Consider the following 26,016-nt stretch of genomic DNA (forward strand, 5'->3'; position numbering starts at 1 on the left):
CTTGTGAGAGTAATCCCAAAGATAACATCTAAGATGTGCTGTAACATCACTAAAGTACAGTTGTTGTGGTGCCTCTTTAAAACAGTTTAACCTACAATTGTCATCCCTCTATTAAATAACAGTTTGAAATGTTATTTGTTTTTAGTCACATTTTGATCTGACAGCATGCTGAGTTCTTGAACAACCCTCCCAGAGCCCACCTGTACACTGGAAAAGCGATAACCTTCCATGATGAATCAGTCTTAGAAAAAAAGACTGAAAAAAAGACTCAGAAAAAAAAGCTGTGGCATTTTCACAGCTACTCGGGAGAAATCACAGGAAATAAAAGTATTTACTTCCCTAATTACATGTAAGTGCAACTACAACCAAGCAGGAAACTTTTCCTATTTCTTATAAATACTATGTCTAGTTATTAGAACACTCGTATCCCATGTACTGAGGGTCAAGTTCCTTTACTCCCTTCTTAGATACAACTTCAGTGTATTTTCTACAGCCCAGGGCCATGTTCTGTCCTGGGTCTGATTTCTCTCAATCTCTGCTTGGATGAAGTTTCACATTTTACATTCACTTGGACGGGAGTCAAAGCCCAGATTTCCTTCCCTTGGCTGAGGGCCTCCATCAGCCAGCTACAGTTACTGAGTAATTTACATAAACCTAAACCTCTGCAACAAACATCAGTAAGAATAACCTACAGCCACCTGCTTAAGGCACCTCCTCAAACTCAGAGACCGTGGCCATATTATTTTACACAGGGATATTTAAACCAAGGTGTCTTCACACCCCATCCCACTGACCTGACACACAGGACAGCACATGAGGACAAGCATTTAAAGAGCAGCAATTTTTTGGTTTGGAACACTGAAGGAATTTTAAGTTTCTCATTCTTCCTGTCCCAAACAATTTGCTGAGTAAAATCAGACCTTTTTAGTGGTTTGTGGGTAGCCAAAACTGATTTTGTGCAGGTGCAGGAAGCTAAAGGGCAAATGATTTACACAGTGGAAGAGAACATAACTGGTAGCTACTAGTGCAAGATGGCTCAGTTTCTTTAAGGAAATTAAATTATCTTAGGTCAGAAGAACTCTGTTCAGATACACCTTGTTTAGCTTCTGATCTTAAACAAAGGCCAATGACACAGGCAGATACTTCAAAAAACTTTCTCACAACTTTCATACCCCACATTCCTCTCCCACAGCTGCTGGGTTTTGAGGCAGATGCTCCTTTAGATCCAAAGGAGAAGTCAGGAACACAAGGCTGCTGCAACAACTGCACTCTCTCAGCTTGCTCTTTGTCCTGGAAGGCAGGACACAATACTCCCAGAGCTGTATCAGGATAAAGTGGTCTTTTATCATTAACTGCTATGGCCTTCCAGCTCCATATTAAAGCATGCAGCAAATCAGCACCTGTATCTCCCTAAAATGTGTTGTTTTAATTAGGTTTTCTGATGGGACTAAATCTAACCATCTTTACTTTTACTTTTTTGGCTTCGTGTTCTCACCAGCTTCTCTGTCCTGCTGGCAGTTCAAAGAGATCCAGCTCTCCCAGAACTAAATACTCCCTTTGGACAAGTTACCAAGCCAACCATTCTAAGCTGCCCAAAGGTTTTATTCTCACCTTACTGCCACTAGAAAAGCAAGGGGCTGTGTCTTTGTTAGAGATTTTGGAAGTCAGAATGCACTGCAGTGTGGGATAAGTGACCGTAAGTGGAAATAAGGACACAAGCATGTAGCTGCTTTTAAAATTCTACACTTCCCTTCAAAAGCTTTAATAGCATTATCTCCAGTAATCCTACAAACCACAAAAGACTGTCTGAAATACAGAACAATCAAATAATATAATGGCCCTCCCACCAAAATGAAACATTATACAGTTGTATTTTTCTTTCTCAATACACAAGAGTCATTCCAGGAGGGCAGCTGGCTTTGGGAACTGTCACTGCTTGGGAAAAACTATAGGCAATAAAATGAAGTGTTAACACTAAACTTGCATTTCCTCTATATTTTCATTCAAAGCTCTGGAGTGCTCATCAATCTGTACCATCTCTTTGCATAAGCAACTACATTTACTATTTATTTTGACTACAGATTTCACTGAAACATTTAACATACCACAACAGGGCTTCAAACACCCCTGACAGAGAGAGACAAGCTGGAAGCCCCCTGCTTAAATATTTCACCCACTATTTGTCTGTTGAACAAACTTTCAGTTCCTGAAGTTTTTCACTTAGATAGGTAGTATCTGCCTCTGTCAGGTTTTCCGAATCTGACAGATTTTCCAGGAATCTGGTTCCTGCACAGGGCTTCCCTGTGATTGGATCTATGACATTTCCAACCTTGAACACAATTTCAGCCAGTTCGTGTTTCACGTGTTTGCTCCTTCGCTCAGGCAGAGCTTTCAGCAGAACAATGTCTCCAACAACACACTGCTGCAGTGGATCGTGGGCAAAATAGGTTTTTCTTTTGTTAAAGAACTGTAAAAGAAAAAAAAAAAAAGAAACCCTGGCATTAGATTTCAAAGTTTCTTGCTCAATTCATTTTCTTTCACATAAAAATCTAATATTTGTTCTTATTGGTACAGCAGAATTCAGAATCTTTTGAGAAATAAATTAACAGGTCCTTCTGCTGGATAAAATATTGACATGGGTTCCACAAGATCCATATCCAATCCTGACTATCCTTAACCTCCTGCTCAAAGGCAAGTTATTCCACCTCCACGTACCACAGTTTCCCCATATAGAAATTGAGAAAATATTATTTTAACATACTTCTTTGAAGTGCATTGACAAGAAATAAATACAAACTTGTATAGCACATCACAGCATAGATACAAACACTAAGCAATGTTACAATTATGCATACAGAAAAACAGCTATAAAACTTACTGTAAAAGTGACTAACATAATGTCAAGTTTCCAAAGCATACTCCACATCAACATGAAAAATTAAACCTAAGTGTGAAACAACAAAAACTTTACCTTCTCAGCTGAGATCAAATGAACTGCACTAAGAAGGCACTTCAAAGAAATACATTTAGCAGATAATTTGTAAGTCCTCACCACACAGTGCTTTTCATCCTTTGCAGTCAACCCCACAGCCAAATCCTCATGCAAGTTTCTTTAGGAGTTTGCATTGCAGAGTCATCAGAAATTCTAAGAGTCAAATGAACAGAACACTCCTCCACACAATACAGAAACCACAAGCTGTTAACCAGCTGCTGTTACCTTCAGTAAATAGGGATCCAGCACGAGCCTTGTCACTCTCACTTTGGCAGTTTTCTGCATTTTGGTTCCTATTACTTTCCCTACTATCCATTTTGCATGGACAGCTCCACGTGGGACAGACATTGTTTAGTTATGGTCATCCAGTGCCTGGCAACAAGCAAGCAGAGGTGCTATTTTAACAAAATAAAAAACATCACCAGTTCCTGATCAACATCAAAATTTTCCCATTTCAGACTGACAGCTTAATTAGGTAACTTTGTCGGAAAAGGGTAGATATAAACAGTTCCAAACTCCACATATTGCACCACCTCACCTTGTTTAACCATATAAGGGATATGAACATGTCCTCATTACCAGGGAGAGTTACTTCAGGACAGCAATAAAAATGGACATAACACCATAAGGATGAGACCTTATCCCAAAGCTCACAAAATTCCTTTGAATCACACCAGTTCTCACACATGACAGAAACATGGAAATTATTAATGTAACTCACACTCCAGCAGCTGTTTTGGCTGCAAACCTGTTCATCAGGTCCATGTGTGACCACAGTACACCCAAACAGGGAGCCTGGAGCTTTTGTTCAGAGTCATTTGCTGTTGGTGTGTATCATTATTAGCTGAGCTGATGAAACCTAAGAAAGGTAATGAGCTTCTCAAGCCATAAGTGACATATCAAAGAGCTGCCTGACTTGTAGTAAGTGTAATAACTTCTGAGTTAGTTCTTTCCTGCAAGTAATTATACTCCACTACCTTATTTTGATTCGGGAGAGCTTTCTGTGCTACTCTTGCACGAGTCAGAGGCAAAAATCAATAGGTAAACATAGGAAGACCTAAACCAACATTAACACTGACAAAGACCAGTGACCTTTTTCTCTCCCACTCAAATATATATTGTTGAGCACAACCAACACCTGTGAATTCTCCATCCACAGGTGGATCCTCTTACCACAGCTTGCAAGGTGCTTTATTTGATGTTGCAACACATCCAAAGAAGAGTTTAGGGGTGCAGGGGCACACAAGGTGAAACCAAGCAGCGATACCTGGGTCTGCTCTTACCACCCCTGACTCCTCTGTGCGTCCACAGGGCTGGCGGGGGGAGTTAGTGAGGGGCTCTCCTGTCCCCCAGGGCTAAACACCACAGTTAGGCACATACAGCACGGGCAGCACCCACCGAGCACCGGGAGCTACCGAGACAAAAGAGGAAATTCAAGCAGACTGGAAGATTTCAGCCCCCCCCGCCTCCAGGCCCCACAGCGCTCCGCGACAGGCCCTATTCCACCAGCAGGGCCAGGAGGCCTCGCAGGCACCAGGGCTCAGCTGAGCGGCTCGGAGAGCACCCGGCGAGCGGTCGCAGCCCGAGAAAACCCCCAAAATCGCGCTCCCCGTCCCCTCTCACCGCTGCTGCCGCCGCGCCTCGGGAACCTTACAGGAACAGGCCCGGAACAGGCGGGGCCGGGCACGGAAGCGCCGCGCGGCAAAGGGGCGTGGCCAGCGGCACGGAGGCGTGGCCAGCGGCACGGAGGCGTGGCCAGTGGCGGGGGCGTGACCAGCAGCGGGAAGGGCGGGGCCAGCGGTGGGTGGGGCCTCCCGGGGCATTTAAAGGCGCAGACGGCGGCTCCACCTCCCCCAGAGGCGCTGAGGGGAAGGTTTTAAAGTCAGTGAGTCACAGAGTCATCAAGACTGAAAGAGACGTTTAAGGTCTCTTTAGAGAGGGCAGTGAGGATGGTGAAGGGTCTGGAGGGGAAGCCTTATGAGGAGCACTTGGTTTGTTCAGCCTGGAGAAGAGGAGGCTGAGGGGAGGTTTCATTGGGATCTTCACCATCCTCATGAGGGGAAGCGGAGTGCAGGTGCCCACCTCTGCTCTCTGTGACCAGTGACAGGACTCAAGGGAATGGCGTGAAGCTGAGTCAGGGGAGGTTTAGGTTGGATGTCAGGAAAAGATTTTTTAACCAACAGGTGGTTGGGCACTGAACAGGCCCCCCAGGGCAGTGGTTGCAGCACCAAGGCTGGCAGAGCTCAAGGAATGTTTGGACAATGCTCTCAGGTACATGGTGGGATTGTTGGGGTGTGCTGGGCAGGACTAGGAGTTGGACTCGATGATCCTGATGGGTCCCTTCCAACTCAGCATTCCATGATTCTTATGATCGTCCAGTCCAACCATCATCCCAGTGTAACCACTAAACCACATCACCCAGCGCCAGATCCAGACACCTCTTGAACACCTCCAGGGACGGTGACTCCACCACCTCCCTGGGCAACCTATTCCGATGCCTGACCACCCTAACAGTGAAAAAAATTTTCTAATATCTGATCTGAATCTCCCCTGTCTCAGCTTAAGGCTGTTTCCTCTTGTCCTCTCACTACAGGTGTGGTAGAAGAGACCCCACTGCCACCTTGCTGCAGCCTCCTTTCAGGTAGCTGTAGAGTGATGAGGTCCCCCCGAGCCTCCTCAAGACTAAACAACCCCAGCTGCCTGAGCCATTCCTCAAAAGACATGTTTTCTAGACCTTTCACGAGCCTTGATGCCCTTTGCTGGGCATGCTCCGGTATCTCAGTGTCCTTGTTAAAGTGAGGTCGTCCCTCTGCACTGCCCCTGATGGAAATGGTTTTTTTCTGTGTCTCCTGAGCCAAGAGGGGCAGGAGGACCTGCAGTCAGCAGGGCTTGGGGTGCAGGTGCTGGGCCTGGACCCTGTTTCTTCAGGGCACCATTATTTTGGGGGAGCCCTGCCCAGCCTCTGGCCTCTATGGACTCACACAGCTGAATCCAGCCTGGATTTTTGGTGTAAATAACTGGTCTCCTGCCCACATCCAGCAGTGATGTGCTGTGGGACTGGACACAGCCTGCAGCAGGCAAGTGTTGGGCTGGAGGTGATGAGGGGTGAGTGCTGAGGGGCCCCTTTACACTGAATTTTGAGGAGGGAGCTGACTGTCAGCACTGCCTCTCTTTGTGGCACTGAGGTGTCCACACAGGAACAAGTTTTGTGCTCTTCCACCTGCTGTTAACTGATGTACATGAGCCAAATCTTGAAGGTATTCGATGTAAATCTGGAATAATTATAGCCCATACAAAGTAAGAGCTGGCCTGTTGTCCTCGCTATCCATAACCTGGAAGATAATTAGTTTCTGTAAATCTGTATATAAAACAGAGGGCTGGGAAAAAAAACCCGACCAAACCACTTACAAACTGAATAATGGCAAAAAAAGTTTTTACTTTACCATTGCCTTTGAGATAATATGCTCTCGGTCTCTGTCCCTGTGACTTCAGGCTGAGGCCATCCCTTTTTATTTAAAGGTGTTCATTTATAATTTTCTGCTGGTATTTTGGCTGCTGCCCAGTTTTCAGGCTTGTTCTCTTTTGGTGTTAGTGTCCCATCACCTCTCACCACAGGAAGAGGGCAGGTAGGGAATCATATTTATTTAATAGGACAACTCTGTGCAGCTTCCCTTCTAAAGGTGGCCGGTATGGGGAGAACAGGCTGTTCTTTGTACAGCTGGAGACAGTGTTGAAATAGTTTGATCAGATACTATCAAAGGAGTTATTTGGAAGTTCATTATCAGTTCTTGCAGATATCCAAGTCAAGACTCGTTGGCTTCTCTTATTTTAGTGCCTTGTTACTTGAATTACAGTGGAGAGGAGCTGGGAGGAGCCTCGTTGGTGCAGGCAGGAAAAGGTTAAAAGCCGTTTGTATCACCTGGGAAAGCAATTCTTTGATTTTTCAGAGGGCGCTAACATGCTGCAGCTCATGGAAACAAAGGAAAGGGGATCAAGCATAAAAGTTGTTCTTGGATTTTATTCTCAGTGGCAGAACTTGTGAGGGCTGGGTATTGATGTCTGCTGGAAAATACGGAGTTTTGGATTAAAAAGAATTTTTTTCTTCTTCGTTCAAAAAATGATCTGTGAGGTAAGTCTTGATTCCAACTGGTGACTTTAGATAACTTCTTTTTAGATTGAGGGGTAAGAGAAACCTTTATCTTGCTGACCCATTTTAAAACAGTGAATTCTTTGCTTAAATTGTTCCTTGGGCAGGGAGCACAGGCAGGAGTGTGAGTCAACAACTGTAAAAATCCCACAACGCTTTCCCGTGTTGTCTGCATTCAAATTGCTTGCATTAATTTCCGAGCTAAAGTATGGAAATTCAGGAACTGGGAGAAGCATAATGAGTCAGGGGAATTTGCGACTCAGAGTTGCAGTAAATATTTCAGTGATGACAGGAGTCTTTCGAATTGTAGTATCTATGTTAATGTGCTTTTGCAGCTGATGCTTCAAGCATCTTCTGGTGGTGGCTCTTAAAGTACTTCCCAAGCCTCGTCTCCTTCATCCTCACTGCACTCCCAAGGGTTTTGTATTTTCAGATCATGTAAGGACTTCGGTGGCAGCTGGTTCAGTTGTTGCCCCTTTGCACGTGCTGATCCTTAAGGGCAGATTGCTTTTGGGGGTGTAAGAGAGGGGTCTCAATTGCCATTAATTCCTTGCCTATCTGCAGCTGAGACTGAGGAGTTCTCACCTTAAAAAGTGCTGCTGATTTTTGTGTGTGTGTGAAAACAGCTGCTTTTTCACAGCACTGTGTCTGACCAAGGTGTGATGGGTGGGAACAGCTCACACACAGTTGCCACTAAGAGCAAGTGCCCTGTGAAGGGAAGTTTTTACATCCGGCGGAGAGCCCTGCAAAAATGATCCATTCACCTTGGAAATACCAAACTGGAAATTAAATGTACTCTCAACTCTTGGGCAGGTTAACTGCAGCTTGTTCCTTGAGATATTTCTCTGTGGCTGTCTCTAAGGTACTGAATTCTGGTGGAGTTATTGAACTTTGGGTGGGGGTAATGTTGATTTAATATTTTTTTTCTCTTTGCAATTGTCAGTGAATGCTGTAAGTCAGTGGTATCTGATGTGTGGGTTATTTCCCATCGGGATAGAAGTTCAGCACTGTGGTGTAACTCACTGCCCACCTGGTGCTGTGATACAGATAAGCATCAGTCCCTGCAAGAGTTGCCTTGCCAGTTCTTCCTGCTCTTCCCTGCTGTTCCCAGCTTCCCTTGCACCCCCACATTTTGCTCAGGCCCTGGTTTCTCATTGTCCAGGAGGCACAAGACCATAATCCAGCCAGAGCTGGTAGATGTCACCTCTTTCATCTTAGACATGAACACACTGAAAGGCAGAGTCGGAGCTGTTTGGTTCCTGCACATTTTGTTCCTCATCGCTGCCTTTCTGTTTCCCTCATCACACAAAGCTTTTATCATCTCCCTGTTGGTGTCCACAAAATGCAGGAGGAGCTGTGGATGTTCACAGCTTCTGAACTGTCTGTTCCCAGACTCTGGCTGGACAGGAATCTTTTATCACCCCGTCCTATTTTGGATTAATATGTTCTTTGGAAAGGTTATGACATGCTCTGATCTATCACGTTCTGCTGCTTCTGGGTCTTGAGCCTGGATCCCTGTGGCAAGTGCAGAAATAAATCCCTGGAGCCTGGTGTCAGAAACTCTATCTTGAAGCACATTGCACATGATTCACAGTTAAATGCTGTTGTTAGCAGGGATTGCTTTTGCATTAAACAAAAGATTGCAAACCCAGATTGTCTCGTTCAGCAAGATTTCTCTTATTTAAAGAAGTTATTTTTCTAAAAACTGGACTGTTAAGTGCTTTTTCTTCTGTTGTCAGTATCTGACATTAATTTAAGCTGCTCAGTGTGAATACCATTTCCAATTTCTTTACCAGTGCTATTGATTAAAATGCAGTTTACTTTTCTCGGGAAAATTTGATATTCAAAAATGTCTTTTCACTGTGAGTCAGAATGTACTTTTCCATGGAATAAAAATTCTGGAAAGAAAAAAACCCAGCTATTGGAAATGTTGAACAAATTATATTGTCATTTCAACCAGGTTATATAAGAAAAATGAAAGAACTTCAAAGTAAAAATGAAGGGCTCTGGTATTTTTCTCATATTTTGAGAAAATTAGTACATTTCTTTGCAGTTGTTAGATTTTATTTGTTCAGAGTTTTCCATATGAACCTCTCAGAATCCTCTGTACTGGCCTTAACTCCAAGTTCCTGTTTAATTCAACTGGCTGTTTCAAATTACATATTAAAAATGAATTATGAACCTTTTTTCTCCTTTGCCTTCAGCCACTGGTCATTCTTTAGGAGTAATAGAAGAAGGGGGTGTTTCCAATATTGTACAGAAGTCTGCAGTTCTCATGCTATAAATGCTGTATCCCATGGTACAATTATTCACAGTAAGCCTCTGGTTTTGAAGAAAACTAGACAGAAAACACATTTGGAACGCAACAGGTTAAAATTTAATTTTGCTGTGAGCTGTGTTGCATCTTGCAGTTTAGAGATCAAAAAGTCACTGGGGTAATTCCTGCTGGTTTGGATGCCCTCACATGGTGCTCTCGGTGTCAATATTGCTGTGGTCACGTTACCACACTGCTGTGGTCAGTTTTTGGTTTTTAATATTCCTTTCCCTTTAATTGAAAGCACTTTTCTGTGCTAAGTGGAAAGGAGCTGAGCTGTGCTCAGCCGTGTACTCTGGGGTGCTGCCTAAATTATAGAGGAAACAAACTCTGTGGCAAAGGTCTGCTTTTCACTTGCTTAAATAAATAATCCCTGAGGAGAAAGGGGGTACCCTGGGGGTGATGGGAAGCACCCTGGATTACACTGATTCTTGGTGTGAACTGGCCTCTCCTTGGACTAGTGGTGGGCACTGGCAGAAGGACCAACTTGGGGGGAATACTTTGAGGGTTGTAGGACCTTCCAGCCTTCAGGAGGGAGCAGAAGCTGTCACACTGTTTTGGATAGAAATTCAGAAAGACAGAAATGCCATTCTATGCTTTGCCAGAATCATAATATTCTTGTTATTCTTGATTTTTTTTTTCCTCAGTGTGCAACCTGTCTGCAAGTTAATGAAGCCCATTATTCCTTGTCCTGACTGTTGTGGTCACGAAGAGCAGACATTATAATGTCTCACCACACCTGTCCTTTCTCTGTACTAACCAGTACTTTCATTTTACCACAGATGATTTTCTAGCCCTTGGATCTCTCCTCTGGACTGTTTCCAGTTAGCACACTGTCTTTCCAGAAGTGTGTTTCCCCAAAACCAAACAAGACTTCGGCAGAAGCTCTACAAGAGCCAACTGGAGGGAGAGGAGAACTCAGCTGCTCTCACTGGTGTCAGAAAGATGAATTTCCTCCCGAGCTTTTCTTCCCCTCTCTGAGTTGCCTCAAGCACTTGTTCTCACCTCTGCTGCTGATGTCCATATGATTTGGTAACTAACCCATGTGTTCTCTGCCTCAACTTCCCTACAGTTTGAAAAGAAAAACTTCCATGTGGATTTTACTGCCTATTTAGCTACTTAAAATTTCTGGATGAGGGGCACAAAGCAAGTGGAAAATAATCACTGCATTTGCAAGCCAATTTAGAGCTCAGAAGGAGCAAAGAAGGGGGCAAGACATTTTATAAAATCCTGGAAGGTTCAGGCAAATGGAACTTTTCAGTTTAAACTAGAACTTCATTTTGGAATTTCTTAAGGAGAGGTTGGAAGTCTGCCACACTGTAATAGTCTTATATTGTAGGAAACCAAGAATCCCTCAGTCTCTTGCCCTGTATAGTTCACAGATACTCACTGGGTCGTGCAAGTCTGAGCTGTTAATTTTATAAACTAAAAAGAAGAAAAAACTTTACAGGCTGATTTCCTGTGTTCAGAAATAAACACCTGAGAACTGCCTAGTGCAGATTCACACTGTCATTTAACCTCAGCTTTCAATATTTGGTGTGAATGTATCCACAAAAAGCCCTTGTGTCTGTGGAAATAGCAGGTCTCATCAATATTTTGGATGGCATGAAGTTGATTGCATTTAGAACAGAAGATTTGTGAAGGAATTTTCTGTCAACTTTCACAAAATTAAATTCATTTCACAAGAACTTCACTGGAAAAAATTCTGTTCTAAATAACTCATCACTGCGAGTTTGGTAGCCCAAGAGAACATGGTAAATTCAGCTTAATTTCAGTGCATGTATTTTTGGCATTTGTATCATTTCAGGGAATTGAGATCTCATGCTCAAGGAGCCAAAACTGATGGAACAGCACTGAGTTGATGATTTGACATCATAAGGTTTTGCTGCTTTTTTGTGGTGTTCTACTGAGTGTAGATGCACTTGGTGTTGTTACCTGACCTTTGAGAAAGGGAATTTTTTCTTGGATGGGGATGGATGAAGAATGTCATATTTGTGTTGGCATTATTCGAAAGCCAGGCATTACTTTTATGAAACTAAACACTCATCCACTGTAGAGTTTTGTTGCAAGAGACTCCTGATTTGCAGGGATGTGGCTGATTGTATGGAGCACGAGGGCTGGATTTGAGCTTCCCTACACGTCCTCAGCCGTAGCTGGATCTTGCAATATAAGCCCTGAATGATGCTCTGTCTAGTACTGTAGGAACCCCGAACTCAGACCAATTTGCCAAGGTCTGAGAAGAGACAGCAATGACATTTTTTGAGCAACTTATTTTAAGGAGCAGGCTAATTTTAAAGGTTGAACTGTATTTTTTGTTTCAATATTCTTCCTGTCTTGGACACAGAAATGCATATTTAAAGGTGATTTTATTCTGCGTGTTTGAACTCATCCTACTTTGGGATCTAGCCAAGAAAATGTTGCTGAATTTCCATCCCTAAGTGTAATGCATGTCTGATTTCAGGTGTGGCTGTCCTCATAAACTGAAAAATATGTCCATCCGAGGCCTGAAGAAGAAACAGCCGAAGACTTTTAAAGTCAAAATTATAACAGTGGATGCTGAAATGGAGTTCAGCTGTGAGGTAAGAGTGTCAGAATGCTGGGGAGGTGGGGACTGACGTGTATTAGCAAGGCAGAAATCCTGAAAGTTCAGATTATTGGTTCATGGATGGTCTTAAGACTGATCTATTATGGATTACTTAGTCTCAGATGTTTTCTTCTGTAAAACAGCTCAAACTATTCAGAATTCAAAGCTCTTTGCATGAAATCCCTGTGGGTGACACAGCTAAATTAGCAGTAGGTCTGTTTTCTTCATAAGCATTCCAGGACATAATGCAGGCCTTGTTTGTAAGTATTCCTACTTCTCCACAAAATAATTTGTTTTTATAAGTGATACAACACTTTAGGACACTACCAGCTTAAATGAAGAAATCTGGTTAAAGCTGGTGCTAACATGTTACTTATAAAATAACTTATAAACTGGTACCTTTGTGCTCAGTTGATCTGGGACATTTTCTTCAATTTGGCCAATAAACTGCAGTTTATTTCTTTAACTGCAGTGGCTGTTTGGTATCTCTGGGCAAAGAGAAAAAGAATCAAATGAAAAGCTGGCTTTTCTTCTATTTGTTATGGCTATCTAGTGAATTGGTTAGAGAAATCATGACTCGAATAAAATATAGCAAGCAATCAATTGCTAAATAAATTGGTCTGCACTATCAAGGAGAAAGAACTGTGCCTGATTAATTCCTAATCATCCAGCAAAAGCAAAATAAGACATACAGTTATTTTGAGTAGTTACAAAACTGAGGTCCAATGGGACTGGCAATTTTTATGAGACTTGACTGATCTAGAGTTCTTGCAGGCAGAGTTGGGAAAATAAAGGATTTGGAAATTTCGATTTAGACATCAGAGTCCTGGTTAACAAATCCAGCTTTATGTATTCCTTCCTTTGCTATCTCTCCCTTCTCCTCAGATATTGCTCTTTTGCTGGGATGGTTTCCAGCTTTCCACTCAAATACTGCCTAAAAGTTCACTTTTTTTTTTTATTGCCATTAAGTTTTTAGTGGCCGACCCAGGCAATTAGACAAAACCATCTTTTTAACATGTAGTCCAATAGATGAAACAGATGTGCAGCCTTTTTGAAAAAAAAAAAGGGGGATCATGTCTGTGAATCTGGGACCTTTAATCAAAGTTTGCTCTCTGTGGAGCCAGGCTACTAAATTGCTGCAGAAGGCAGACTCCTGCTCATTTAAATCAGAGGAACATAAAGGCTTGGCCTGGTGCCACTGAAATACCTGAGGTGTGTGAAAGGTGGATTTACTTTCCTTGTTCAGCATTCCTAACCTGTGCCCTGACACTGCTTTGATTTCCCCTGGCCTTCCCTCAGTTTCTCCAGTTTGTGTAAACTATTGAGTAATAATTTTTTTACAAATATTAATAAAGCCTTGCTCTGTCCTAGGAAATCAATAGTACAATCCTCATGCCCTGTGCTCCTCAAGTTCTTGCTGTTGTGGCTAAATAACTCCAGTTGCTTTGTGGATGTGTCTCTGGAGAAGGAGAGGAGGTGGAGCACAGTAACTCTTACACAGCAGTAGGAATATTTCATTGAAAATCTAAAGGTGAAATCAGAGTTCACAGGAGAAAGACAAATGGAAAAAAAATCATTTAATACATTAATGTAGTAATATTAATATGTTAAAATAATTGTTTTCCTCAATTTTCTTTCTCTCTTTTAGATGAAGTGGAAGGGAAAGGACTTGTTTGACCTGGTGTGCCGAGCACTTGGTTTAAGGGAGACTTGGTTCTTCGGCCTGCAGTACACAATTAAAGGAATGTGCACCTGGTTAAAGATGGACAAGAAGGTATAGGAAACAAAATATTACAGTGTGGCAGTTACTTATAAAAAATATTCACCTTTTGTAGCACAGGAGCTAAAGGAATGTGTTACCTGACAACTCACAATTTTACATGGTAGCATTTTTAAGACTAAAATTGTACTATTTGGTCTGGTGGCTTCTATCCCATGTGACCTGGAGCATCACACACTAATCACCACTACATGCACTGATTGCTCTTAGATTAAAACTCAGCATTGCCCTTCCTGCTAAAATATGGGAAGGCTGCTTTAAGTGGATTATGGGCTGCTTTCTTGTTTTCCTTGGGAATATTAACTTTAGACACTTATGTATCATTTTCGCTGCTGATTTTATTTTATCTGTAAACAGGTTTTAGATCAAGAAATCCCCAAAGAAGATCCCATTAGCTTTCATTTTTTGGCTAAATTCTACCCAGAGAAGGTAGAAGAGGAACTATTACAGGAAATTACCCAGCATTTATTCTTCCTTCAGGTCAGGAATAATTTTTAACCATGAATTCCTTCTGTATTTACCCCAGTCCTTTTGTATTGTCTTTGATCTTGTTGGCAGCTGTTATTCTCAATGATTTTGCTTGCTTCAGCTGTATCAGCATCTCTCTAAATATTTTTTATTTTATGAAATACAAATATCTCTCCTGACTGCTGTGGTTTTGTTCAGGTGAGCTGAATGTTTTGCCTTCTGTAGGTTTTTGTTCTCTTGATGGCTTCTCCTACCTTTTGTGCTGGGAATTGGAGTTAAATTACTGAAACCTGTAGTTTCATGTAAAATGACTTTTACACCTAGCAGTTTGGGTGATGATTCCACGTCTGGATATTCCAGGGTTGGTTTTGCTCCTATAGTATTTGTTAAAAAATCCATGCAAGGCTGGCACTGCTTGGAGGACTGTGAGGCTTCTGCCCTAACTGGTCAGTGCTGAGAATAAAAGTGAAACCATCCTTTTTATCAGTTTAAGAAGTTGTCTTGAGGACTGTGTCACCTGATCTGCTCTGGCTGCAGATAAGGTGGATGAAGAGACTCTCAACAGCTCCTTGTCACTGTCATTTTAGACCTGCTGGTGTAACCTCTTGTGTAACCATTCCCTAACCCTGTTCTTTCAAAATGAGCAGAATTAGAAGAGGCCTGTTATTAGATGTCCACGGGCTGTGGGGGAGTGACTGCACAGGCAATTGTGGAAGCAGTTGTGGAGGAGAGGGAAGGAATGGTAATAAGCAGTTGGGGACAATAAGCTTTTTCACCCATATCAGCAGCAGATGGAACAAGACCTTTGGCTACAGCCTATCCCCGAAACTAAAACTCGTGAGTTCCTAAAAATAGTCCTGGTGGTTATTGGGAGATCTTTTGCAGGACGGTAGAAAGCAAAGCCACTAGAAAACAAGCACTTCCTGACATGGCCTTCTTAAATCTTCATTTTGGATCGTAAGGGTAAAAGAGCATAGAATTTGGCAGCCATTCTGAAACACAGGTTTGTTCATCTAGCAAGTTTTGAAAGGAACAGACAGCGGACACAATTCCTCAGCTCCATTAAAAAGTAGACGAAGGAGCAAATTCTTGGAGCGTCACCAAAATAAAGATGCATCGCCCAGGGAAAGCCCTGCTGTGTCTCCACAGCTGCAGCAACAGGCTGGAGCTGGAGCAATGGGATACAGGCATCGAGTTTTGGATGGTCACTCATTGATCAGCTGTTTGTTCCAATGTCTGGGACATCCACCTTCTCTCCCAAGTGACTGGGGAGTCCCTCTGGAAGTTTCAGCCTTCTGGTGTGGTGCTTTATTCTGGCAGCTTTCAGCAGGATGTGTCTGTGCAGGTAGCTTGGGTGTATGGAATAAATTCAGTCTGCAGCTGCAGATAAACACAGTAAATACCCTTGTTCCCTGAGGAGGATGTGTTAATGAAATAATGGGAAAATGATGCTGTTCTGAGGGTTAATACACTAACCAGAACTTCATCCAGAACCCTTAACCACTTGGAAATTTGCTTATTAAGGTAATTTTGGAAACGAATGAGAGGGGCAGAACTCTTTTCCTAGTCTTTTAATCCTGATTTTTTCACTGTTTTTTTTCTTTTCTGCTTGAACCTGCCTTGACTAGCAGATATGCAATTAGCAAATTCTTGTCATTCCGAAGTAGGAAAACAAGACTGAAACAAATTTGAACTTGCAAAGTTTCCTGACTGTAAGAACTTAAGATCACACCTGGATGCTAATAGGAAAAACATGTACAGACATCTGGATGCCTACAGATTTCAGCTCTACTGACTATTCAGACCTCTGCAAATTAATGGGGCATAACAGCCTTTTGCAAAATTCCTGAATCAATGTAAATGACTGAAGCTAAATGTTGTCTGCTTAAAGATTAGGTAATTTGTTCCTTCTTTATGCAGTTTAACAAAAAGTCCTTGTAAAATCTGATCAGAAAAAAACCCCAGACACTTATGGGGGATTTATCTACATTGTTCTAAATTCTGGAACACGATATGCACCACGGAGTATGAAAGCTGGAGCTTTCCAAATTGGAAGAAAAGTCTTGTCGGTCTTTTCATTCTTTCCATTTTAACAGCTTAGAAAGAATTTTCTCTGTACTATAACTCAGGTTCATACATTGGACTCACCAGAGACTAAATTTAAAAGAAAAACTTTCTTGATGGTTCATTTCAGTTCACAGCACCTGCAGTGCCAGGGTGTATTTGTAAAGATAGCTTGGTGCTATCACAAGTAATTTTTCCTTTTGGAAATGTTTAAGTCTATGTGCTATGCAAAATTTTGTTGTCTTGTGCTTGTTATTAGGTTAAAAACATTACACCTGAGAGAAGGATTTGTGAAGATTAATTTCCCCTTCCCTCTTTGGGTTTTCAAATAAAAATTGCACAACTGATTTAAAATCAAACAAAAGCTCACAAACAATTTATTACACCTCTGGTGTTGGTAGCACCACAGATTATTAAAATGAAAAGAATGTTAAAAGAACCCTCTACCATTTATACTGGGCTTTTATTTTAAGTCCCTATGGTGTTATTGTGCTGAGACCGCTGAAATGGAATAAATTAGTGCTTTATTAGCTTCCCTTTTTTAGAACTCCTTTATTTTCTCATTCTGGAAAGCTTGAGAACATACTATTATGGTTTCAGTATGTCCATGGCAATACCAGTCAGCCCTGAGCAATCTGGTCTAGTAGGTCCCAAGTGACCTCCAGAGCTCCCTTCCAACCTAAAATTTGATGTTTGACATGATCTAAAGCTAACTTTTCCAAAGCAGAAAGAAAAAGGATTGTTAAAAGAAATGAAGTGCAGACAATAAAAATCATGTTTTATAACATTTCCTTTTACAGGACTCCTTACATAACTGTGTGGAGATAGCTGACTGGCATTTTTGGTCTCATTAAATGTAATGTTAAGTAAAGGCTTCCTGTGTTCCTGAATGCCTATTTATTGTTGCTGTTATTAACTCATAATGGTGATGTTTGGTGCCAAGTTATGGTCTGGGCATGTCTAGTTTCATTTCAAGCCTTACATTAGTCCTGATTTTGAGCTTCTTTAACTTGCTCCCTTTTTCTGTCGGTGTAGGTTAAGAAACAAATACTGGATGAGGAAATCTATTGTTCACCAGAAGCAACAGTTTTACTGGCTTCTTATGCTGTTCAGGCCAAGGTTTGTGCATAGAAGGTCTCTTTTATTGACTCTTTTTTCTTTTTTTTTAACCAACACATCTACATGGCGGTATGTAAAACACAGCAGCGTTAAAATTTCCTGTGAAAGAGGTAGGTCATCGTGGGAGGTACAGGCACAGTTAGAAAAATAAGCATTAGATGCCACTACAAGGGGTTTTTTTTCTATACTGTGCTTTCACAATTTAGAGGATTGCTTTGGTTTTAACATTTTAATGTAATCTTTCTCCCAGCTAGAATTATTTCCTAGATACAGAAGGTGCTTACAATGGGAGGACATGATGTTTTTTAGTATCTCTCAGAACATAGTCCACTTCATGCCACCAAGGGTCAAACTCATCCAGTGGCAGGAGGTGAACACAATTTCTTAGCAGGGCTGACCCTCTGCAGCAGCTCAGCTTATATGCAGTTGGCTGTAGGAATAGGGGAGCTCACATTCCTCTGGTTCAGAGTATGAAGTCATGGGAGATTCCTTCCTTCCTGCAGTTTCCAAGAGCCACAGGTTGGGACTGAAGTCTAAGTTTGGAGGCCACCTTAGTGGCTGTGTTGGAGCCAGGTGCATAACACAAGGCCTGGAAGTAACTTTCATGGACTGTTCAGATGAGAGGAGCCTGTTTATGTTGTTACCCTGTACACAAGAGAACCAAAATAAAATCTGTCCCAAGCAATCACATTAAACTACACAAGCAACAAGTTCTTCAGCATTCTGCATCCAACAACCTGAACTATCTTTTCCTTTCTTGGCACAGTATGGTGACTACGACCCAAATTTTCACGAGCCAGGCTTTCTAGCCCATGATGAGCTTTTACCCAAAAGGGTAAGTCTTTATTCTATATAAAACCAAATCTTTGAACCTACTCTGCAACACAAATATTGCTGTGGATTAACCAGAGCATTAGAAACTGTGCAAAGTGACTGAGCTGTGAACTGCATTGCTGCACTCACATTGCTTGGGAGAGGCAGCACATGGATCTTCAAAGGAAACCAACCTTCTTCCTTTCTCTGCAGGTCCTCAGGCAGTACCAGCTGACAGCAGAGATGTGGGAAGAGAAGATCACTGCCTGGTATGCTGAGCACAGGGGTATTGCCAGGTACTGAAGTCATTGCACTCTTTGGAAATCCCACACATTTCACTCACTGGTTATTTGCTGTCTACAGTGAACTTTGGCTCTTGTGCAGTGAGCAAAGAAATATTGGTCTCCCAGCTGTGTTAATTAATTTATCACTGAGGATAAAAGCACCAGCTCATCTGGGGTAAAAAGTGTCTCGTGTAGGGCTCCAAGTGCTTGTAAACTGGACTTGCTTTGAGGTGAACAGAGAAACTGAGGGCTCGTGCAGAGCTTCATAACCCGACACATCTGAAACAGGAGTCCTGCCTCCTAGTCCATATATGCCAGCAGAGAGAAGTTCCTGCAGAGAGAGTGAGTTGTGTTGAATCTGCAGGTGGCCCTGAGAGCTTTGCATTTTCATTTAAGGCCATTTGCTTCCTGGAGTTGCTGATGTCTGTCCTGTGCAGGAGCTGCGTTTCTGGAGCTGGATCACACCAGTCTCCTCCTAGAATGAAAACAATAAATCTGATATATTTTATACTTTGTGAGAACTATGGCTCAAAATGGTGTCAGTGTACTTAGAAAGGAAGCAAAACAGTAAAGACACAGCATCATGACTTTTGGTTCTAATCCATGTAGACATTCAGCTACTTCAAGACATTCAGCACGTCCGGAAATTCAATTAAATGAGAAATAGGAGATGCTGGCACCCAAAGGCAGCTTTTCTGAATATTTGGGCTCAGTTTCTCTTTGGCTGCACAAGAGGCTTTTTAGCACTATTTTTATTGAATATTTTCCTCAAGACTTATTGATGCCTCACCTTGAAGGGAGGAGAAAAGTGGGTGGAGAGACCCTTCTTTGGCCTTGACCATAAGCTCTGTTTAGAGTTTGTTCAGGACTCATTTCTCAATGAACTCTATTTCCTGAAGGAAATATATTCATGTAATGGAAAACAATAGCAGGGTAGGTTTCCAAGACATAATAATGATGGAGTGGCAAAACTAACACAAGGATAAGACTGGACTTGAATTTTAATAAAGATTACATTATATATGATTCATGGATCAAAATAGGTGCAACTTTACTGTCTTTTTTCTGTTGAGATGCTGGTTTTATTATCCTTTTTCTATTGTTGAGAGCAAGATGGCAAAATTTAAGTAAGTTTGTACAAAGGACCAGATTGCCTGTTCGTTTCTAAGTGGGGAATGTAGAACCAGCCAGGAGAGAAAAGTTAGAAAGGAATCTTATAATCATGGCCTTATTCTCTAGGGATGAAGCTGAGATGAACTACCTGAAAATTGCCCAAGACTTGGAAATGTATGGTGTCAATTATTTTCCAATTGCTGTAAGTGCCTTATTTTAGCAGTTTTCAATTGCTGTAGATGATGGTGCTGTTCTTTTAAAATCCTCCAGGGAGTTTGGAACTGGGACTCCTAACTTCTGCTTTTCCCTGCTGATGGTGGGCTGTGTAATGATTGTCCTGGCTTTTACTTGGCTGCTAAAGGAGTCGTGAATAAAACATTTAAGATTAATGTTTTACAATCAGACAAAGGTCTTGAGTAGCTCCAGATATGTAATAGGAAGAAGGAGAAATAGTTTGAGCTGCTGTACTCAACCTAGAGGACTTGGATTATCAGGTAGCAGTGACAACATTCTCTATATTTTGTAGAAACACCAATTCCTAAAAATACAGATAAATATCAATGCATTAAAATAAGTGTGGTTCTTGTCTGTGGTTGTTTAACGTCACCATAAATGCCATTTACTGATATCTCTTGTTTTTTAGCAAAACAAAAACCACACAGATCTCCTGCTTGGCGTTGATGCCAAAGGTATTCATATCTACAGCATTAATAACAGGTTCTCTCCAAACAAGTCGTTTGAGTGGAGCGCTATCAGAAACATTTCCTATAGTGAGAAAGAGGTACAATGGCTTTGATGTATTATTCTTTTTGTATGGGTGTGGACTGGGATTCTTGGAACAGGCTGAAAGCTTTCTCTGTTTAAATAATTTGGGGGAGAAGGGGAAAATCCTGGGGAGCTTTGTTACAAAACTAAAAATAACAGACCTGCCTTTCAGATGTGCTCGTAACCTCGGTTCCCCGAGGCGCCGGGGGCTGCTCTGAGCTCTCACACTCTGTTCTGGTTCCCTCCCTGCTGCTTGTCCTTTGCAAAACAAGTGTGTTGATCTCTGAAAAAGATAGATATTAGGAATGCCACCGTGACTGGCTTCCTCAGTTATCTCAGTGGGAATTCGATGATCCATAAAAACTTAATGCCGTTTTCCCCAGCAGAAAACCTCCTTGTAGCTGGGGGTTGAAGCGCAGTGGCAAGAGGAGACATGCAGGGAGAGATCCATGTTTTTCTGCCTGAACTCTGCCAGTTTGTCAGTGCATGATTTCAGGCTCCAGCACAACCCTACCACTGCAATTTCACTGTGATTTCAGAGCCCAGCTTTTACTCGTAGGAAGTACCGTGGAGAGTGGGTAAAATTTACTCTCATTACAAATCATGGGCTACATGGAAGGCTACAATCAGAAAAACAAAATCAGGAAAACTGCATTGGAACTGGCATACCTGGAGTTTGTCAGCCAAAGGACAGCACACCTTTTTCCCAATTTTCTTTGGGCTTTTTGGAAAACATTGAGATGAGATTTGCTCTCTGGAGTTAGATGCATGTACATTAAATCAGGCAACGCTACAGGTCTTCTGCCTCTAAAGACTTTTTGGTCCTTGATAACACTAAACTTCCCCTCAGGTGTGTGAATAAACTGTGTTAACTCACTATTATTGGGAAATTGGGCATCCCTGTGCTAAATCTCTACTATATTTAGTGACACATTACAGCCTTGCTCCTCACAAGTCATTACCAATGGAGTAAAATGAGCTGTAGGACCTCATGATCTTGGTGACTCAGATGCCCTGGAATTACACATTACATTGCAAATGAGTTATTGGAATAGAGTGCTGTCTAACTGTCCTGGTCCTGGAGAACACCATTCCTAAACCACCACACTAACCCACGAGTCACAACAGACAGGATCTTAAAGAATGGAGCCATATTTTGTTACGCAGCCAAACCTAGCCCAGGGTATGAGGCGGAGCAGTTTGTACCAACCTGGCAGCATGAAAGCCCTTCATGTCCTCTGGGAACAGTTTGAGGGATGGACTGAAAAAGTGAGAAAGCAGGGGCTCCAGGACTGTTACGTGCTGGTCAGAGGAACAAGTCCTTTAGGCCCTTGCACCACTCTCCCCACATTTGTGGCATAAATAACTGCTTCCCTGGAGAGGAGTGGAGATGAGCTAAAGTTTGCATCAGTATTAATAGTTTCAGTTTTGTTTTTCTCCTTCTTACTGTGCTTCCTTTTTCTTTTTAATTTTGCCTGTATAGTTAACTATCAAACCTCTTGACAAAAAAGCAGAAGTCTTCAAGTTCTTTTCCTCTCAACTCAAAGTGAACAAATTGGTAAGTGTCCTGCTTTCCTTCTTTAGGTCTGAACTTGGTAATACTGGCTGATACCTGAGTGAGAAACACTGCTTGTAAAACCTTTGGAGAGTAAGGGAGCACTGATTTTCAGCATGTTTTCCTGGGGATTGTTCTGTCTAAGGAGTCGGGGAGAGTATCTCTGCCCTCTCCGGAAAGGGGAGATGGTGGGTGAAAAGTGAAATGTGAAAGAAGGCCCAAATCACAAAGGGAAAAAAAGATACTGAAAGGGGAGGATGTGGTGTATGGAAAAGTGCAAAGCCACTGCAGAAGCAGCTGCCTGTGTGGGGTGGGATCAGAGAAGGATGAAGGACAGAAGGAACCTCTCATTTTGTTACAAACTTATCTAAACTGTTACATGAGCCTGCCCTGGGTGCTGATTTTCTTGGAAGGGAAGCAACTGCCAGCATTTGTGCTGAAATCTTGACTTGTCCTGTGAGGCCAGTGTGGGGCTCTTTGTCCCTCTGGCTGGGGCACAAGTACATCAAAATCACATTTGCTTTACCTTTCCTATCCAGATTTTCCAGTTGTGCATTGGAAACCATGACCTATTTATGAGGAGAAGAAAAGTGGACTCAATAGAGATCCAGCAAATGAAAGCACAAGCCAAGGAAGAAAAAGCTAGAAAAAAGGTAGGTTCTTTCTGCTCCTGTACTGTTGAAAACAGTGATTATTATTCCAGCTGGTGCCCTTGATGCCCATGCCTTGCGTGTGTGGGAGGTAAGAAAGTGCAGCAGGATTGAATGTGGGAAGAGCTCCAGCATGTGTGTGGCACCAGAGGATGTCAGTCGTGTTTGTGAGACTGAATAGGTGATAGCAAAGATTTGGGGTATATAACACATCAATCCAAGGGCTCTTCCAGCAATCTGAAATAACCAGTATTACCTGCTAGAGGAGTTCAGTGCTGCAAAGTGCAAGCAGCTTCATTGCTGCATCTCTGGTGACTGTCAGTGCCCCAGACAGAGAGCAGCCTGTTCTTCATCAGATGCATTTGCTGCACTGCCTCAGGCCCAGGTGAGATTCTGCTGCAAACCCACAAACGTGGTGTTGCTCCTCCTATTCCCAGATGGAGAATCAGAGGCTGGCCAGGGAGAAGCAGCTCCGAGAAGAAGCTGAGAGAGCCAAAGAAGAGCTGGAAAGGCGGCTTTTCCAGCTGGAAGATGAAGCCAGGCAGGCAAATGAGGCCCTGGTGAGTAGCACGTTCATTTGAATATTCTTGTGCTTGAGGGGCTTTCTTGTTTGGGAAGGAGGATTTTTTTTTTGTCTTATGGCTCCTGTGAGACACCAGGCATTAGAGCTCAGACAAAGCTGGAGACTTTCTTATCCCTGGTGGAAAGGGCATGCAGGAATACCTGGGAAAATGCTGCTCTGCCATAGTCTCCTTTTGCTGTGAGCCATTCACTCCCTGTTTTTGGTTCAAAGTGCTTTCTTCAGGCAAAGGGGGGAGAAAGGAAGCAACCTTGGAGCTGAAATTGGGAGAAAGGGGCACAGTGCACTGGCAACTGAAGGGGCTGACTTCAATTTTTGGTTGATATCTTTGTCCAGCTTTATGCACATGTGTCTCCTTGCTTTGTAGAGGTGAGAGGCAGGAAGTTCTGGAGCAGAGGAGGAACACCAGACCCTACAATTATATTTAACTTTTATTTAAGAAATAACATTTTTATCACTTGATCTTTTGGGAAGAGATATCTTCTTCCTGCCTGTCTGCAGGGGTGATTTTGGAGATGCCAGATAAGGAACTAAGAAAAATTGTTTCTTCTCAGCTTCGATCCCAGGAAGCAGCAGAGTTGCTGGCTGAGAAGGCTCAGATTGCAGAAGAAGAGGCAAAACTGCTGGCCCAGAACGCTGCAGAAGCCGAGCAGGAGCGACAGAGGCTGGAGATCACAGCTCTGAAAACCAAGGAGGAGAAACGCCTGATGGAGCAGAAGATGCGGGAGGCAGAGCTGATTGCAGTGAAGCTGGTGAAGGAGTCTGACCGCAGGTGGGGTTTGCTTGACGGGGCTGTGTGATCTCAGCTGGGATGCCTGGGTGCAGAGAGTGCTGCTTTTCTTACAGCTAAGCCCAGCAGGGAGGAATTGTTCCTGGAGTGACACTTCACAGTGACTAAGCCTCCTTGCATCTTGTTTGTTCCACCTGGTCCCAGTGGTTGTGATGCAGATCGAGAAGATGCAAAGCTTTAGAGATGTTTAGTAGGAAAGATCCAGGATGCAGAAGCATTTGATGTTTAGTGTTATCAAAAGAGCACTGACTACCTAACTATTTAAATTTCCCAATCTATATACCTGTGAGTTAGGAGGCTGTTTTCCTTCATTAATACCAGGTGATGGTCTCTTGTATCCCACTCAGATCTTTGAGAGGTGTAAGCCAGGCAAACTCATGTGGAGTGTAAACCACTCCAACTGTTTGCATGTTCCATAACACTGTGCTGCCTGAAAATGCAGAACAGGCCAGTGTTGACAGAGGATGTTTAACCTTGCTATTAAGGGCCTTCTGCTTGTTTTAGGATACTGCCAAAAAGCTTTCCAAAATAAAGAGCAGATAAGTTGCACCTCTCCCCACCTCAGGGAGGATCTCTGACAGCCTGGAGAATCTCTATCAGCAGGTCACAGCTTAGCCCATGGAAATGAGGAATAGGAAAAACATGTTAATTCAGCCAGTTTATGCAGGATTGTCTCTGAAAGTGTGTTTCATGCTGTGTGCAGTTAGTTCTCCACGTGACCATCCTACCACATATGTCTTGGGGTAAAGTTATCACAGTAGTGGACTTGTTCTCTGGAAGCTAGTGAGGTGCATTGCTCTGAAATCCATGTGTTACTTTATGCTGGAAATCATCAACCATTCACATCAGGATGTTTATCTTTCAGAGCCAAGGAAGCAGAGCATCTGAAACAAGACCTGCATGAAGCCAGGGAGGCTGAACGGAAGGCGAAGCAGAAACTCTTAGACATAACCAGGCCTAATTATCCTGTAAGTTTCTGCTCTACTGGGCACCACTTCATCTTCAGAGACAGTCAGATGTTGATGGCATTTTTATAGCCCCCATCAAGCTGAGTAGTGACATTTCAGCATCCAAGGGGGGGACAAACACCTGCGGGACCAAGTGGTGCATAAACACAGTGTAGTGAGGATGGAAGTTGTGTTTGTTCAGGGCAGTAAGTCAGGCTGTAAAGAAAGGCAAGACAGAAGTTAAAAACAGGACTGGTGTTGGGACTTAGGGAGCAGAGACTGTCTTGCCTTCATGCCTAATACTGACTCTGTGCCATTTCAATCAGGCAGTACTTCATGGAGATGGTTGTACTGAACCAGCTGTGTCATCCTGGCACGGGAATTGCCCATGAGTGTCATTAGGCAAAGCAGATGGAGCTGTCTCCAGCAAGAAGGCAGCACTAAGGATGTGTGCCCCAGCTTTCTTTTCTGCTCCAGTCTTGCAGAGGATGGGTTTCCATTCTCAGCCAGGATACATCTCTGCCCTTGGATCTGTGGGCTGGGGACTTTGGCAGTTCAGCTGGGGACAGGGCAAGGGCTGCAGGAGCATCTGTGTGTCTCGGAATCTTATGAAATGGCTCAGCTGGGCATTCTTGCAGAAGCTGGGGAGATAAACCCAAAACCAAACAATCAGATCTTACTGACAGTGCTTGTGTTGCCTCTTTCAGCACGTGGCCAAGTACCCACAATACTCCCCAACTGACACCAGAGAGGCCAACTTTGACAAAGGATCCATAAAGCTGGATTTGAAGGACATTGACCTCAAGAGATTATCCTTTGAGATAGAGAAAGAGAGGTATCAGTATGCTTGTGGTGTAAATAAATGAGAATGTTAATCAAGGAAAGTATAGAAAGGAAATCTCTGGGAATCTCAGTTCATCCTTTTAATAACTTGGGATGGCCTCCTACTTGTACGTATGGCCTTTCACTGAGCTGGTGTGGATGATGCCCGTGTAAGACCAGCTATTTATACACAGGAAGTGTTTTTTGGTGGCATCAAGCCATTAAAAGT

The 26,016-nt window shown here is 42.7% G+C and overlaps 2 protein-coding genes across 11 annotated transcripts in view; one reads left to right on the top strand and one right to left on the bottom strand.

Moving 5' to 3' along the window:
• Window positions 1–26,016, top strand: part of LOC113971305 (merlin-like) — a 43,036-nt gene that overhangs the window by 13,333 nt on the left and 3,687 nt on the right. Inside the window, exons 1-16 of one of the 6 annotated variants that reach the window (XM_027691081.1) lie at window positions 4,799–4,877; window positions 10,236–10,485; window positions 11,915–12,032; window positions 13,686–13,811; window positions 14,175–14,297; window positions 17,385–17,468; window positions 18,235–18,303; window positions 18,495–18,577; window positions 19,805–19,880; window positions 20,322–20,459; window positions 21,927–22,001; window positions 22,538–22,651; window positions 23,086–23,208; window positions 23,783–24,000; window positions 24,884–24,986; window positions 25,673–25,800. In XM_027691081.1, the coding sequence (XP_027546882.1) occupies window positions 10,478–10,485; window positions 11,915–12,032; window positions 13,686–13,811; window positions 14,175–14,297; window positions 17,385–17,468; window positions 18,235–18,303; window positions 18,495–18,577; window positions 19,805–19,880; window positions 20,322–20,459; window positions 21,927–22,001; window positions 22,538–22,651; window positions 23,086–23,208; window positions 23,783–24,000; window positions 24,884–24,986; window positions 25,673–25,800 (1,586 nt within the window). In that variant the 5' untranslated portion in view covers window positions 4,799–4,877; window positions 10,236–10,477. Of the gene's footprint in view, window positions 1–4,798; window positions 4,878–6,865; window positions 7,122–10,235; window positions 10,486–11,914; window positions 12,033–13,466; window positions 13,569–13,685; window positions 13,812–14,174; window positions 14,298–17,384; window positions 17,469–18,234; window positions 18,304–18,494; window positions 18,578–19,804; window positions 19,881–20,321; window positions 20,460–21,926; window positions 22,002–22,537; window positions 22,652–23,085; window positions 23,209–23,782; window positions 24,001–24,883; window positions 24,987–25,672; window positions 25,801–26,016 lie in introns of those variants that run through there. The other 5 variants (XM_027691084.1, XM_027691082.1, XM_027691080.1 and 2 more) reach the window with 5 other exon arrangements.
• Window positions 1,731–4,722, bottom strand: MRPS17 (mitochondrial ribosomal protein S17). Of its 5 annotated transcripts, none has more exons than XM_027691091.1 (4): window positions 4,616–4,713; window positions 4,276–4,403; window positions 3,218–3,364; window positions 1,731–2,467 (listed from the first exon to the last, which is right to left on the bottom strand). In XM_027691091.1, the coding sequence occupies exons 3-4, from the start codon at window positions 3,338–3,340 to the stop codon at window positions 2,177–2,179; spliced, it is 414 nt and encodes a 137-aa protein (XP_027546892.1). In that variant the 5' UTR covers window positions 3,341–3,364; window positions 4,276–4,403; window positions 4,616–4,713; the 3' UTR covers window positions 1,731–2,176. The 5 variants fall into 5 exon arrangements, with proteins under 5 accessions (XP_027546892.1, XP_027546891.1, XP_027546889.1 ...); XM_027691090.1 differs by having other exon boundaries at window positions 4,260–4,403; XM_027691088.1 differs by having other exon boundaries at window positions 4,166–4,403.

The sequence above is a fragment of the Neopelma chrysocephalum genome, unplaced genomic scaffold (assembly GCF_003984885.1).
Source record: "Neopelma chrysocephalum unplaced genomic scaffold, ASM398488v2 Primary Assembly neopelma1_82, whole genome shotgun sequence".
Classification (NCBI taxonomy): domain Eukaryota; kingdom Metazoa; phylum Chordata; class Aves; order Passeriformes; family Pipridae; genus Neopelma; species Neopelma chrysocephalum.

Coding starts and splice junctions, on each gene's coding strand:
- MRPS17 (XM_027691089.1), bottom strand. CDS start 3,340: ATGTCTGTCCCACGTGGAGCTGTCCATGCAAAATGGATAGTAGGGAAA. Junction 2,468..3,217: donor TGGATCCCTATTTACTGAAG/GTAACAGCAGCT, acceptor TTTCTTTTACAG/TTCTTTAACAAAAGAAAAAC.